Below are 16,149 nucleotides of genomic sequence, written 5' to 3' on the forward strand. Positions count from 1 at the left end.
ATCAGCATTTACATTAAACAATTCAAGGTAGACATACTGACCCAGAACAGCTTAAACCACAAAGAAAGTAAAATGTCGCCATATGTAATGAACACAGATGAAATGATTTTACAAGATTATAGAGCTATATTTCTGTAACAAGACACAAAACTTCAACATTACTCCACTAAGTGAAGCCGTCATCCTCCATTGCACTGTTAACTCTTTCCTCGCCATTGACAGGTTAAATCATCAATTACGATAAAACACTTCCCTGCCAATGACAAGTATATCTGGCAATCTGCAATACCGCTATTATCCACCAGGTGGCGGTCTTCCGCAACTTAAAAAACACGGAAGTATCGCCCCAGGGGCAAACAGCTGTATGTCCGTGTAAGTTTTGAGGCTCGCTCTTCATCTGATGTCTTTCAAAAGTCCTTCACAAAAATTTAATTATCTCAGCTTTTTGCTCAAAATTTGGTGTTTTTGAAGAAACCTTCCCGTATTTGAGAAGTGATAAAAAGAGAAGTAATGAAGGTAGGATGAAATGGTTTTTTTTGTCTTTTGTTTCTTTCATGTTATTCACTTTTATGAAAATCATGAAAAATGCCGGTGCTGGCTGACAACTTAAAAAAAAAACACGCTGATGAGAAAAGAGTTAAGAAGAGACGTGTGATCGCGGGTGGTCACGGTTTCAATGACGCACGACACGTCTTGACATGGGAATATCCGATCTGTCCGCTTACATTGTGGACACGAATGCATGTACAAATTTATATCCAATTTATTTCCACATTTGAATGAGGCCTGAAACTGATCGGAATATTTCCTGCTCACACGTTTTGGGTCATATCAGATCTGTGCTTGTTCGAAGTGACTCAATTCTGATTTTTTTCCTTAAGTGGCAGTGTAAATATGGCCTTTGAAACAGCTCATTGAAAAAGACGGGCAACACACAGGGAGAAATTCGTTGGTGGTCTGAATGAGGTGTCACATTGTCAAACTGCATGAGCTCAATGAGATGCTGTGCGGAGCGTTGCCAAGTCCTCTGCTTTTTGGCAGAGTTCAGATATGGGCTACTTTTTAACGGTTTCCACAAGTTGTTTTTTATGTTATTGGTATTTAGGCTGAGAATAGTCATTGGGATGCTTTTGGGATAGTTTTGAATGTCCATTGGGCTGGTTTTGATACAAAAATCTGGCAACCCCGTTTAGTTCCAATTATATAGAATGTACATGAACATTTTAATCAGATTTTTAATGTAAACTGATACATGTAAACCAATCGGATTAAATTTAGTCCGATTGACAAAATGCATTTACTAATGTTAACAAATACAACCTTATTGTAAGATGTTACCAACTTCACTTCCCATAATGCACTGAATGGGCCTGAAAGTAACCATGAAACATGCTCACACTTACCAGACTCCACTGACACATCGTGTGGACAGAGCCCTTGGCATAATCTCTGAACCTTGCTGCATAAAACCACCAATAGGAAACCACAGACTGTTCCCAAGTGTGTACTGGTTCTCCAGAAGGTCCTTGCGGTCCCGCCAGCACGGGAAAGGGTTATACCACTCATATGGACTCAGCCTGATGGGAGAGAGCGAGCGAGAAAGCACATGTTTACCTGTTTCATGAAAGGTTTAATATCTTCAAGCTCAATATAAGAAAGTTTAGATAAGGTAAAGTAAGGAAATCAGAAGTGGAATGAGGCTAAAGCAGCAATTTTCTGGAAGCTCCCCTGGCGTTTATGATAGGCAGAACAGCAGTAAGAATGCCTGGCAGTGAATAAAATGATAACTGAAATAGATATGAGTGTATTGAGTGACAGTGTGGTACCTGGCTGCCAGGAAAAGTATACAGCTAACGGCCAGATAGGCTAAAAGCATAAAGAGCCAGACAGCTGGCGAAAAGGGATCCAAGAAGGAGAAATAACCTGGCTTCCTGCCCTGGAGAAAAAACACACAATACAACAAACGCCTGAGAGGTTTTCCAGATACCCTTGCTTTGTTATTGTTGCACTGAGTGAAGCCTTTCATACAAAGTGACTAAGTTGATAAACGTTTGATAAAAGTGCTTTTGATATGGATACAGCCTTACTGTAATACAGTGATGAATACGATCATTTCTCCAAAAAACTGAATTATTTCAAATTAACTTAAAGTACAAAAAATACAACCACAGTGCGTTCATGTAAATAATATACAACTATGTTAATTGGATTAAAGTCATTCAAAAAATTGTAAATAATGCCAAAATCTTGAAAACCTATTTTTATTAGATATGACCTTTACATGTACTTGATAGGCTTAATGAGATTCACTCAAAAATAATATATAATAAAAATATACTGTGTCACCTTTTAATAAAAGACCCTTTCAGCAGGTAGCATAATGACATCCTTACAGATATTAAAGTACACATCATATGCAACTAATACACAAGCACAGGCAGGTGTTTCTTACTATGTGAACACGGTACAGGATACTGATGCCCAGGTTCATAAAAGGTTTGGAGAAATCTATGACTTTCTCCCTCTCTGATGTAATGGTAAACCCAGCGACTGCCAAATCTGCTTTCTGCAGGGAGAGAAAGACAGTGGAAGATAGATAGACAGACAGAGAGAGAGAGAGAGAGAGAGAGAGAGAGAGAGAGAGAGAGAGAGAGAGAGAGAGAGAGAGAGAGATTTATCAATACTAGTTTTATATTTATAAAGATTTCTGTCTTTGTGTCTGTCTGTCATCCATCCATCCATCCATCCATCCATCCATCTACCCACCCACCCTGCCTGTCTGCCTACCTATCTGTCTGTCTATCATACAGGATCTCTGTCTGTCTGTCTGCCTGCCTACCTATCTGTCTGTTTTTCTGTCATAAAGGATCTCTGTCTGTCGGCCTTCCTGTCTGCCTACCTATCTGTTTGTGAGTCATACAGGATCTCCGTCTGTCTGTCTGCCTGCCTGCCTGTCTACCTACATACCTGTCTGCCTTTCACTCATAAAGGATATCTGTCTGTCTGTCTTCCTACCTATCTGTCTGTTTCTCTGTCATAAAGGATCTCTGTCTGTCTGTTTGTCTGCCTGCTTGCCTGCCTACTTATATGTCTGTCTTTCATAAAGGATCTCCGTCTGTCTGTCTGCCTACCTATCTGTCTGTCTATCATACAGGATCTCTGTCTGTCTGCCTGCCTACCTTTCTGTCTGTTTTTCTGTCATAAAGGATCTCTGTTTGTCTGTTTGTCTGCCTGCTTGCCTGCCTACCTATCTGTCTGTCTTTCATAAAGGATCTACGTCTGTCTGTCTGTCTGCCTACCTATCTGTCTGTCTATCATACAGGTTCTCTGTCTGTCTGTCTGTCTGCCTACCTATCTGTCTGTTTTTCTGTCATAAAGGATCTCTGTCTGTCTGTCTGTTTGTCTGCCTACCTATCTATCTATCTGTCTGTCTGTCTGTCTGTCTGTCTGTCTGTCTGTCTGTCTGTGTCTGTCTGTCTGTTTGTCTGTAACAAAGAATCTCAGCCTCTTTGTCTGCCTGCCTGCCTACCTATCTGTCTGTCTTTCATAAAGGATCTCCGTCTGTCTGTCTGCCTGCCTGCCTACATACCTGTCTGTCTGTCATTAAGGATCTCTGTCTGTCTGTCTGTCTGTCTGTCTGTCTGTCTGTCTGTTTGTCTGCCTGCTTACCTGCCTACCTACCTATCTGTCTGTCATCCTGCCTGTCTGCCTACCTATCTGTCTGTATGTCATACAGTATCTCTGTCTGTCTGTCTGTCTGTCTGCCTGCCTACCTACATACCTGTCTGTCTGTCATAAAGGATCTCTGTCTGTCTGTCTGCCTGCCTGCCTACCTATCTGTCTGTTTTTCTGTAATAAAGGATCTCTGTCTGTCTGTTTGTTTGTTTGTCTGTCTGCCTGCCTGCCTACCTACCTTCCTATCTATCTGTCTGTCTGTCATAAAGGATCTCAGCCTTTCTGTCTGTCTGCCTACCTACCTTCCCACCTGTCTGTCTGTCATAAAGGATCTCTATCTGTCTGTCTGCCTACCTACCTTTCTGTCATAAATTATCTCTGTCTGTCTGTCTGTCTTTCTGTCTGTCTGTCATAAAGGATTTCTGTCTGTCTGCCTGCATATCTAGCTGTCTGTCTGCCTACCTACCTGTCTGTCTGTCTGTCATAAAGGGTCTCTGTCTGTCTGCCTGCATATCTATCTGTCTGTCTGTCTGCCTACCTACCTATCTGTCTGTTTCTCTGTCATAAATTATCTCTGTCTGTCTGTCTGTCTTTCTGTCTGTCTGTCATAAAGGATTTCTGTCTGTCTGCCTGCATATCTATCTATCTATCTATCTGTCTGTCTGCCTACCTACCTGTCTGTCTGTCATAAAGGGTCTCTGTCTGTCTGCCTGCATATCTATCTGTCTGTCTGTCTGCCTGCCTGCCTGCCTACCTACCTGTCTGTCTGTCTGTCATAAAGAATTTCTGTCTGTCTGCCTGCATATCTAGCTGTCTGTCTGCCTACCTACCTGTCTGTCTGTCTGTCATAAAGGGTCTCTGTCTGTCTGCCTGCATATCTATCTGTCTGTCTGTCTGCCTACCTACCTGTCTGTCTGTCTGTCTGTCTGCCTGAATATCTATCTGTCTGTCTGTCTATCTGTCTGTCTGCCTACCTACCTGTCTGTCTGTCTGTCATAAAGGATCTCTGTCTGTCTGCCTGAATATCTATCTGTCTGTCTGTCTGTCTGTCTGCCTACCTACCTACCTGTCTGTCTGTCTTAGTGTTAATTTCGTCAGACGAGACGAGACGAAATATGTTCGTCAACGACCTTTTTTTCCATGACTAAGACGAAACGATGACGAGACTACACACATATTCAAAAACGCTGACTAAGACTAAATTAACATGCATTTTTGTTGACGAAAAAAGACGAGACTAAAATGTTTTGGATAAAATAAAAACTAAGATAAAATCTCTCTTCATTTTCGTCTTCAATCGTCTCTACATTTTATGCAATGAGGTCATATTTAAATGTGAATTCATTCATAAAAAGACTGCGTGCTCTTATTATGAAACTGCGCGCGTCTGTCATAACTCCAGACAAGCTTGCGCTGCTGAAATCTCCATGCTAAGTGTTCACAATGTAACATCCATTAGCAGTTAGTCTACAAACGTATTACATATGAGAAATATTGATATGTTTCCATCGGATTTTTGTAATTTTCATATGGTTTTTCAACAATTGCACGCACACGCAGCGCGAATCTACTATGGAAAAGGCATACGCGATCAGGTCAGTAAGAGTCTCGTGTGTAAAATGAGCCCACACACATTATGATTAATATTTCACAAACAGCTAAAAAGTTTAGCATTTTTTTCAGCATTGTGTTGATGTTTTTGTGTCGTATTCTCGTGTACCTGTTGTCTTCAGTAACTTAGATGGCTTGTCTTTCTGATCCACATTCGCTATTTACCAACATTGTTGATAATCTATACCTTATATTATTCAAGTATTCTGAATGTACAGTATATTGTGAGGACAAAAGCTTATTATTAGTAACTGATCGCTGTCTGGGTGCTTTCCTATCGCCCATCACTGAATGAATGGTGACGCAATTTACACGCAATAGAGATACGTCACCGCCATTAACAAAGTTGCATTCAACAAAAATCATTCAACAAGTGTAACCAATATTTGAGATGTGTGTAACCCTATTTGACTAAAATGGTTATCAGAAATAATCTCAGAAATAATTTATTTTTAAAAAGACAAAAATGTTTTAACTAAAACTTGACTAAGATATATTAAGTCTTCTTTTGACTAAAATTACCGTAAAACTTCAAATAGCCCGGGCTTTTATTTTCCCAAACCTATCGTCACACCAGGCGTCTAAAAGAGACAGGCGTCTATAAGAGACAGGCTTTTAATTTAATTGTTCCAGCATGACAGCAGGAGGTTACCACATATTACGTTTTATTTATAATTTGAATGTGTTTAACAAATTAGTTTGTGTAAGTATAACGGTCTTAAATTATTGGCAGCATAAATAAAGCAAATGAGGATATGCTTTTTTATTGGTTGTTACGTGAAATCTTACCCAGATACAACAGTGCTATTTTCTGATTGGCTATTGTGTAGCCTCTTTCTTTTTTTTTTGGTTGGGCTCGCTCGACTAGAACTCCAGGGGAGACGGCTTGATAGAGAGAGCAGTGCGGTCAGATACATTTTGGGCGCTGCAGCATATTAAATATGATAAATAGTGTTTCCGCGTGAGAAATACAAAGTGTGGCGGAAAAGTCCCGACTCTCCCGATTGCCACTTCGCTACTGTCATCATCACTTCAAACCTGACGACGAACCTTGTTGTGTTTTCATAGTGATGAGTAACGGAATAACTGCGTCTGTCACGTGACATCTACCGGTAAGCAAAACTTTAGCGTGTGCAATCTGCACCATAGAACTGTCTTAAACAGACTATCTGACGGGTTTTAGAAGATTAAATACAGCCCGAAACTAAAAAACAGACCAGGCCTTTATTTGAGACAGGCGTTTATTTACCCAAACCTGTCGTCACACCAGGCGTCTAAAAGAGACAGGCGTCTATTTGGGACTCGGCTATTATTTGAAGTTTTACGGTAGACTAAAATAACAAGTAGGGGTGCACGATTCAGAAAATTTCACGATTCGATCCGATTCCGATTCTTCGGCTCAAGATTCGATTCAATATCGATTTTCGATTCAAAAACGATTCTTGATTTTAAAAAACGATTCACAGTATGTAAATGTAGTTTACTTCTTCCTATGTGACTGATTGTAGGAGATTAAAGATAAAGAATTATAAAGAAAAGAAACACAACAAATTAAATGTAGTTTGATATTACTTTGTCATTATGCAAAAATAAAAACTGATATGAAGCAATTAGATGACCCCTTTTATCAAACTCTTTTAAATACAATAATATAGTATATGAATGATAGACAGTGCAGGTCTATAGATTATAAATGTGACTGGTGTTATAATGGTTATTATTTCTATTAGATAGAGCAGAAGCAAGGAAAGTGCCTCTCTATTTCTCTCTTGCCAATTAAAAAAAGCTAAATCCACTCATTATTTCAGATTCAAAAGTCTGCTTGCTGTCCCAGTGACAGGGGACTTTACATTACAGCTTTGCGTTTTGTAAATCTTGAGTCAGCTTGAGCTTTGCTCGTTCAGTGCAATAGATTTTGGAAAAGATATGGTTTATTAATAATGTTAGAAAAGAGCCCGTTTTTATCGCCATAGAAACCGTCGGCACGCTGAAACTGCACGCGAGCTTTAGCACGGTAGCGCTCACGGTCATTCTCCGATCGACTCGGGTTTTACTTACTAATCAGACTCGGGACCCGAAGTAATTTAACTTTGACTGACCCGGACCTGACTGACCATTTCAAATACAAACCCGGAACCATACGTGCCGCGGGTGCTCCGTGAAGTCCTGTAATGGTAAAACTCTGCTCAAGTTCAGAAACATGAAGGATAATAGGCTTGTTTGAGATGCAACTTGCCTCGCCTGAAATATAGGCGAGAGTAGCCGGCTGCAGTGAGGGGAGGAGTGAAAAAACTGTAGGCAAGCCGGACGCTTCATGAATCTCGCTGTGTTGTTGACTGCAAACGTCAGCAATGGAAGAGATCGCGTTCGCGTATTTTATCGCGGATTAAATAGATGCAACTGAAATACCAACAAATGCATTTACATTAAGATGTTTATAAGGAGAATCAACAAAGCTGAACTGTTCATTATTGGAAAAGGCTTCTTAGTAAATGTTGGAATGTAATCTAAGTCTAGACGTAATGCAAACTCGTTTCTGTGTGAAATATAAACAGCACAGTACAAATAATTCAACACCAATACAAAAGTTTAAAAGAATTTATTAATAATATAAATGTCATAAGTCAAGAACAAGTTGAATAAATATAAAAACTACTACAGGAAGTGTAGTTTTTAGAATTAAAAAGTCATCAGCTGACATTCCCGGGCAAATGAGCATTAAGCTGTGTCGTCAGCAAGTCTTTTCCCATCGTGCTTTTCGTCAACGCAGTCGGTGGAGAGCAACTGCGCTCGGCTGTAGAATCCGACGAGCCCGCCTCTCCATCGCGAGAGTTATTTTGTACACGTCAGCGTGATATCAGAGCAAGTCGGACGTAAGTCGGACACTTTTCTAACCGGAATGCATCTTGCGCTGATCACCGGTGATCGATTCTGCGCAGAATTTGCTCATCTCAAACAAGCCTAATGTGACACGAGCTTGTTCGCGTCGCATCCCAATACATTGCGAAACAGAGAGCACGCGAACGGACACCGAGCTCATCATGTCGCACACAAAATGTCATCAAAGAGTGTCATCATCACAGAAAAACAAAAAAGACAAAATTTGACGCCAGAAATACTTGGGCACTTGTTAATATAACTGGGCACAGCACCCAAGTAAAGTCAATGTGTGGGAAAGACTGTGACAAGAGTGTGCAGGCGTCAGAGTGAATACGACGCGGCGTCATCTATGGGAATACTGAGATAAACTCTTTTCAGGACAATAGTAAAACGGCATTACAAAAATCGATTTTTGGAATTCTATGAATCGATTCAGAATCGGCAAAGCTTGAATCGCGATTCAAATGTGAATCGATTTTTTTGCACACCCCTAATAACAAGACTTTTAGTTGACTAAAACTAGACTAAAATGACGAGACTTTTAGTCGACTAAAACTTGACTAAGATACCTTGAGTTGTCTTTTGACTAAAACTAGACTAAAATGATGAGACTTTTAGTCGACTAAAACTTGACTAACAAAAAATGATATGCACAAGACTAAGACTAAGACTAAATTAAAAATAGGTGACAAAATTAACACTAGTCTGTCTGTCTGTCATGAAGGATCTCTGTCTGTCTGCCTGAATATCTATCTATCTGTCTGTCTGTCTGTCTGCCTATTTATCTAACCATCTACATATCTATCCATTCACCCATCCTTTACATACTATATACTCATAACAAAGTATATGTTTGTAATCACTGATCAGTATCTTTAGCTCACTTGGTAGACCATTACATTGCCTAAACAAAGGTTATGGGTTCGAATCCCAAGAAAGATTCATACTGATAAAGTATACCTTGAATGAACTGTAAAGTTCCTTTGGATAAAAGCGTCCACTAAATGTACATGTATGTATAAAAGTAGTTTGCATATGCAAACGCGTGTGTTATAAAAACAGAGCAAACCTCAGGAAAGTTAAACAGAAATACTTAAAAAAATGTACATTACAGTACATTAATGCATTCTGCAGATTTCAAAAGTGACTTACAGTGGATTACAAGGTTTATCAGCATTTGTTAAAGCCTCGTTGTGATTAAACCCATGATCTTTTGCGCTCCCAAGGCAATGCGTTACCAATTGAGCTACGGGAAGATTTTAACCGGTTAAATCTTTTCAAACTCTTTTTAACGCTGATGTTCCTCAATCTAAAATAAGCATAACAATTACCAACAATCAATCTAATGCATTTCGTGTACAGTAAACTGTATGATGCTTGGTTTCTATGACAACATGATGCCCACAGTGAGTCATATTGACAGCTACTAACTACAAACTGCCTCTGCCGTGGTGTTAATTTAGTGATGGTTTCCAAGCATTCATTAGCACACCGCTGTGTTAGTCGTCAGTTATAAAACACTCAGCTAGAACGAGGCAAACATTTTCACGTCATGTTGATTACACTGGTGTTTTGCACTTGTGCTAAATATCGACCTTGATGTGACAAGAAACACTTGGGGAAAAAAACATTCAACATTGTTTGAGGTTCATTGATGTGGTGAAAAAACACTTCAGACAAAAATTTAATACAAGGAGATCAAACAAAGAAACGAGGAAAGAACCGAACGAGGAAGAGCCAAGGCCGGACAGACAGACGGATGAATGAATAAATGAACTCAATTGTGGAAAGGAACGTAGATGCTGTGAAGGAATAAGGAAGAATTTAATATGAGAGTCCTTGGGTTGAGGAAAAAGATTTATTTATTACAGCGAAGGATAAGAAGTACCAGAGCTAAAGTGTGGAATACAGCCCTAGAAAAATGGAAAAAGATGAAGCAACAGTCCTTGAAACGGATACTTGTGGGAAAGGTCGATGAGGAACGGTTAAAATATTGTGCCCTTCAGAGAAAAGGAGTTTCTAATGAAATATGAAGGGAGGAAGAAAATAAAAGAGAAACATTTCCTGAGGAAAGAATGAAAATAATGAAAAAAATCCAGTGTGGCATTATTTTTGTTCTTCAAGGAGGTGGGGTATCGCTATTTTTAATGCGGTAGCTTAATTACACTTTAAGTTACTTAAAGTATCTGACAAATGCATAAACATAAATGTAATTCTCTAGGGTTATGATTTGACTAGGTTAAGCCCGATTGATACAGCATATGTGTGTAAAACTACAGTATTACATTAAAGGTACAGCAATAAAAAAATTATGCTATTTGAAAACTTTACACATCACGATAGCAATCCACAAGTTAAGTGATCTAACTACATTTATATAAAAATATATTTTCCATGGAAGGAGCAGGACCAAACAAATGTACGACCAGTCATTTACATTAAGTCATTTAGCAGACATTTTTGTCCAAAGCGACTTACAAATAAAGCAATTAGAGCAACGCAAGAAGAGCAATACATAAGTGCACTAGTCCAACACAGTATACATAGCCAAGGGTTAGTATTTTTTTTTTTACAGGGAAAGTAAAGATAAGCAGACATTTTTGTCCAAAGCGACTTACAAATAAAGCAATTAGAGCAATTAACGCAAGAAGAGCAATACATAAGTGCACTAGTCCAACACAGTATACATAGCCAAGGGTTAGTATTTTTTTTTTTTTACAGGGAAAGTAAAGATAAAGCTAGAAAGAAGAAAAAGTGAGGTGTTGGCGGAAGAGATTCTTAAAGACTGCTACAGAGTCAGCAGATTTTGTCGCATCCGGCAGATTATTCCACAGATGAGGAACAGAACCAGAGAAGGTATACGCAATAGTGTTTTTTTTCCCTATTTGGGATAACACCACAAGCCATCGCTCGAAGGCAGAGTGCAGGGATCTAGAGGCTACGTAAATTTGTTTAAGCAATTGAAAGTAAGGGGGTGTTGACCCTGTGGTGGTTTTAAAGGCCAGCAGCAGAGTATTGAATTTAATGCGAGCTGCTATAGGAAGCCAAACTAACTTGACAAGAGAAGAGTGAGGTGTGCCCTCTTTGGCTCATTGAAGACCACTCTTGCCGCAGCATTTTGGATAATCTGTAAGGGTTTGGTTGTGCAGGCTGGGAGTCCGGAAAGTAACGCATTGCAATAGTCCAGTCTGGACAGGACAAGAGCCTGGACTAGGACTTGTGTAGCATGCTCCGATATGAAAGGTCTAATTGTCCTAATGTTGTAGTGGATGAATCTACAAGAGCGGGTGGTGCTGGCAACATGCTCCGTGAAACTAAGCTGATCATCAATGACCACTCCCGGGTTTCTGGCTGTCCTGAAAGGCGTAATGGTCGAAGAACCTAGTTGAATGAAAAGATTATGATGATTCTAAGGGTCAAACGACATGACAAGCAGTTCCGTTTTTGCAAGGTTCGGCTGGAGATGATGATCATCCTTCATCCAGAGTGAAATGTCACATGCTGAGATGCAGGTAGAAACTGTGGGATTGTCAGGCTGGAACCGCAAATGGAGTTGTGTGTCATCGGCATAGCAAGGATGTCATGTATATAGAAAAGAGCAGTGGTCCGAGCACTGAGCCTTGAGGTACCCCAGTACTGAGACGCTGGGGTTAGAAGACGTCACCTCTTCAGGATACTCTAAATGACCTACATGAGAGGTAAGACCTGAACCACTGTAGCGCCGGTCCAGAGACACTCATAGCCTAGAGGCCCGAATGCAACGATAGGATGTCCTGCTTGCCTGTAAAACTACGTATTTGCATACATCCACACAACCAATTTCCCATAATCATCTGTATTGTCAACTGTATTTTTTTCTGAGAGATTGGACAACTTTTATCCACAAGTTTAATAAGTCAGCTGTCTACTGTTCATCAGATGAATTTATGAATGCAAAGTTTTGGTATTTGTGCTAGGATCATTAGGCTAGTTTTGACTGGCAATTGGTCTGGTTTTGTTGGCCAGTTCTATTATGTCATGCAGACCAAGCGAAGAAGGAAGACAAACAGCAACTACCTTACATTCCTCCTGAACAGACCAAACGTGATATAGAAATGACTATAAAGAAAAAACAGCTCGATTAAAGAAATTAGGCCATGTCCACACGAAGCCGGTGCATTCCCTATCCGATAATTTTTTTTCCTTGCTCTAAAAAAATAATCCGTAAACACGAAACCACTGAAACCGACTGAAAGCGGTGTAGTATATATGCCGGACCACCATTATGGGGCGCTGTAATTCTGCCACAGATATACACTATACACGGAGAAGAAGACTTTGAGCATGCGCATAACCAACGTATGGTGTTGTCCATTATCGCTTGTTGGTCACCACAATTGCATAGAAGCAATAGATTTTGCTGTAATAAAGCTAGTAGGCTTTAGTAGCTTCTGTAGCACGAACACAATCACGTAGTCCGCCGTTATTGTTGTTGCTGTTACGTGTGACGCTTCCCACACGTGATGTGATGACGCTTTCTCTTCACAAAATATATGGATTGGCTGTACAGTCGGTTTCAGATTTATCCACTTTAGGACCCGGTTTCAAAAAATAGCGGATTCAGTCTCCCAAAACGCCGGATCCGTGTGGATGAAACGCCGATACAATAACAAATTTATACGTATACAGTGATACGCATCTCCGTGTGGACAGCCCCTTAGTTTACATGTTTCGTAGGAGGGTGGGATCTTGTGCTTTCAAAGCTAGCTTGCTATGGCCAGCCTCTAGGAAATTGCTTGCCTTATCTTTAAAATTAATTAATTTTTACAACAGATGCAATGAATTGTACATCAGATTAAAGTGTACACACCACCAGTACAACAGAAAAGCACAAAATTTAGTTAAACATATCACATTTTTTAAGTTACACGATATCATTTAAATTTTGTTAACAATAAGGGCCACATATAGGATTATCAATTTCCAAATGACATTTACCATGAAATGTATGCATTTGTCCAAAGCAACTTACAGTGCATTCAAGCTATACCTTTTTTATCAGCATGCATGTTCCCTGGGAACTGTACCCACAATCTTTGCACTGCTACCACAATGATCTACAAATTGAGCTGCAGGAAAATCTATGTGCATGTGTGATTAAAAAGAAACAATGTCGCTTATTTTTTCTGTTGAAACTGGCAACCCTGGGAATGGCTAATCAGTAGCACTTTATTGTGCACAAAAAAAATCCCAAGTGCACCCCAGACATCTCTCGATCTGTTTAATTACCGCTTAATTGATTACTGAGAAGGAGCTTTGTAAACCACTTTCAAAGGGTGTCATCAAACGTGTCCAGGAAAAGAAATGTGTGTGTATCCGTAGAGAGAGAGAGGGCTGGTTTGGGTGTTTACTGCTGACACACAATACCACAATGTCTGCCAACTGTACACTGACTCTAACAGCTGTAATGCTATGGTGCCACGAAATAATTAAAGGGAGAAGAAAAAGATTTGTATGTTAGTGTGCGTTGCCGTATTTTAAAAGGGCCTTGATGAAACCTGCCCACACTAAGGTTAATAGGACGTCATTATTGTTCTCATTACTGCTGTGATTATTTTAAGCGCTAGCGTGAACTGTGCTAATATCTGTCAGTCTAATGGAAACATTAGACTGTCAAGGTCTATTTTGAAAACACGGCTACCTGCATAAACACTCGAAAATATAAAGGGCTCATACAAATCTGAACAAAATGGACATATTCAAAGAAAGAGAGAGAGTACCACGAATCCAATTTTGAGTCCCAATGAAATGTATAAAAATAAATGTCGTTCCTGTAGCTTAATTGGCTTTTTGTTTTTTATTTGTTCCTCAAGAAACACACATACTAAACAAAAATTATTAACATTATGTACAGACTGAATCGCTTTGGATAAAAGCGTTTGCCAAATGCATAAATGGAAATGTTAAACATTCATCACGTTCCAGTAGCTCAATTGGAAGAGCATTATGTTTGCAACGCAAAGGTCATGGGTTTGATCTTTAAGAAACAAACACACTGGTAAAATGTAATGTATAGACTGAATGCACTTTGGATATAAGCGGCTGTCAAATGCATAAACATGAAACACTAATTGTATTGTATTGGTAGAGCATTGCACTTGTGACGCAAAGGTCATTAGTTTGATTCTCAAGGGATAAAAAATAAAAATGCATGCATTTGACAGCCACTTTCATCCAAAGCAATTTTAAGAGCATTCAGTCTATAATGTAAATGTTAAACATTAATCAAATTCCTGTAGCTCAATTGGTAGAGCATTACGTTTGCAACCCAAAGGTCATGGGTTTGATCTTTAAAAAGCAAACATACTTACAAAATTAAATGTATAGACTGAATACGCTTTGAATAACTTTGGATAAAAGCATCTGCCAAGTGCATAAATGTAAAACAAGAATCACTAATTGCTCAGTTGGTAGAGCATTGAGTTTGCAACACAAAGGTCATTAGTTTGATCCTCAAGAGACACATACTGATAAAAAAATGCACTTTAAAACTCTTTGGATGAAAGCAGTTGTCAAATGCATAATGAAAATGTTAAACATTAATCATGTTCCAGAAGCTCAATTGGCAGAGCCTTACGTTTGCAACGCAAAGGTCAAGGGTTTGATCCATTTGACAAAAAAAACAATGAAATGCATACTGATGCTCTTTAAATGGCTTTGGATAGCAGCATCTGTTAAATGCATAAATATAAATGTAAAATAGTAAACATGTTCCGGTATCTTAAATGGTATTACGTTTGCAACGCAAACAATAAAAACTTTCAATGTATAAACTAAATCACTTCAAATAAAAGCATCTGCCAAATGCATAAATGTAAAACACGAATAACTAATCATGTTCCTCAAATGGTATACAGTACCATTGCATTTGCAACGCAAAGGTTTGATCCTTAAAAAACACACATATTGATAAATAATAAAATGTATAGACTTAATGCAATTTAAAGGGATAGTTCACCCAAAAATGAATATAACGTCATTAATGACTCACACTCATGTCGTTACAAACTCGTAAGACCTCCGTTCATCTTCGGAACACAGTTTAAGACATTTTAGATTTAGTCCGAGAGCTTTCTGTCCCTTCATTGAAAATCTACGTATGGTATACTGTCCATGTCCAGAAAAATAATAAAAACATCATCAAAGTAGTCCATGTGACATCAGTGGGTCAGTTAGAATGTGTGGAAGCATCGAAAATCCGACTTTTGTCTCCCTTTTGCGTCTGTTGTGACGCGCATGCGTGAGACTAAAGTCACGTGACTGCAGTAACGCGGATGACGTGTTATCCTCAGACATGTTTGCAAAGTTTTTTTTTATTCAATTTTACAGCGTGCGTCTCCCTCAGACTGTAAACGAATCCCAGGCGCACAAAAAAAAAAACAAAACAAAAAAAAAACAGCTGGGGGCACCAGATAACACGTCAGCCATGTCGTACGTGATATGCTTCACTTCAGTCACATGACTTTAGTCTCGCGCATGCGCTTCACAACAGAGGCAAAAGAGAAGACAAAAGTCATATTTTTTTGTTATTTTTGGACCAAAATTTATTTTTGATGCTTCGAAACATTTTAACTCTTTCACCGCCAGCGTTTTTAAAAAAAGTTGCCAGCCAGCGCCAACGTTTTTCATGATTTTCACCAAAGTTTAATGCCTTCCAGAAAATGTTCTTCTTTAAATATAGAAACATACAATATACCAAATGAAAGAACAGACCCTCTGCTTTCAAAAAAAAAAAAACGTTTCATCCTACGTTCAGTGGTTCTTTTGCAATCAGCTTTTGAATATGGGGAGGTTTCTGCAAAAACACCATATTTTGAGCAAAAAGCAGAGATAATTCCATTTTTGTGACGGACTTTACATAGAGATCCCATTCAGAGCGATCTCTAAAACAAGCACGGACATGCAGCAGCTTGCCATAGGGCAATACTTCCGGTTTTAAAAAAC

The 16,149-nt window shown here is 39.2% G+C and overlaps 1 protein-coding gene across 2 annotated transcripts in view; it reads right to left on the minus strand.

Annotated features, from left to right (window-relative positions):
* LOC135775864 (glutamate receptor ionotropic, kainate 5) overlaps positions 1-16,149 on the minus strand; it is a 135,560-nt gene that overhangs the window by 18,363 nt on the left and 101,048 nt on the right. For both annotated transcript variants that reach the window (XM_065286427.1, XM_065286418.1), the window contains exons 13-15: positions 2,453-2,566; positions 1,827-1,936; positions 1,404-1,577 (exon numbers count right to left, since the gene is read on the minus strand). In XM_065286427.1, coding sequence (XP_065142499.1) covers positions 1,404-1,577; positions 1,827-1,936; positions 2,453-2,566 — 398 coding nt within the window. The remainder of the gene's footprint in view (positions 1-1,403; positions 1,578-1,826; positions 1,937-2,452; positions 2,567-16,149) is intronic.

This window comes from Paramisgurnus dabryanus, chromosome 19 (assembly GCF_030506205.2).
Source record: "Paramisgurnus dabryanus chromosome 19, PD_genome_1.1, whole genome shotgun sequence".
In the NCBI taxonomy this organism is placed as follows: Eukaryota; Metazoa; Chordata; class Actinopteri; order Cypriniformes; family Cobitidae; genus Paramisgurnus; species Paramisgurnus dabryanus.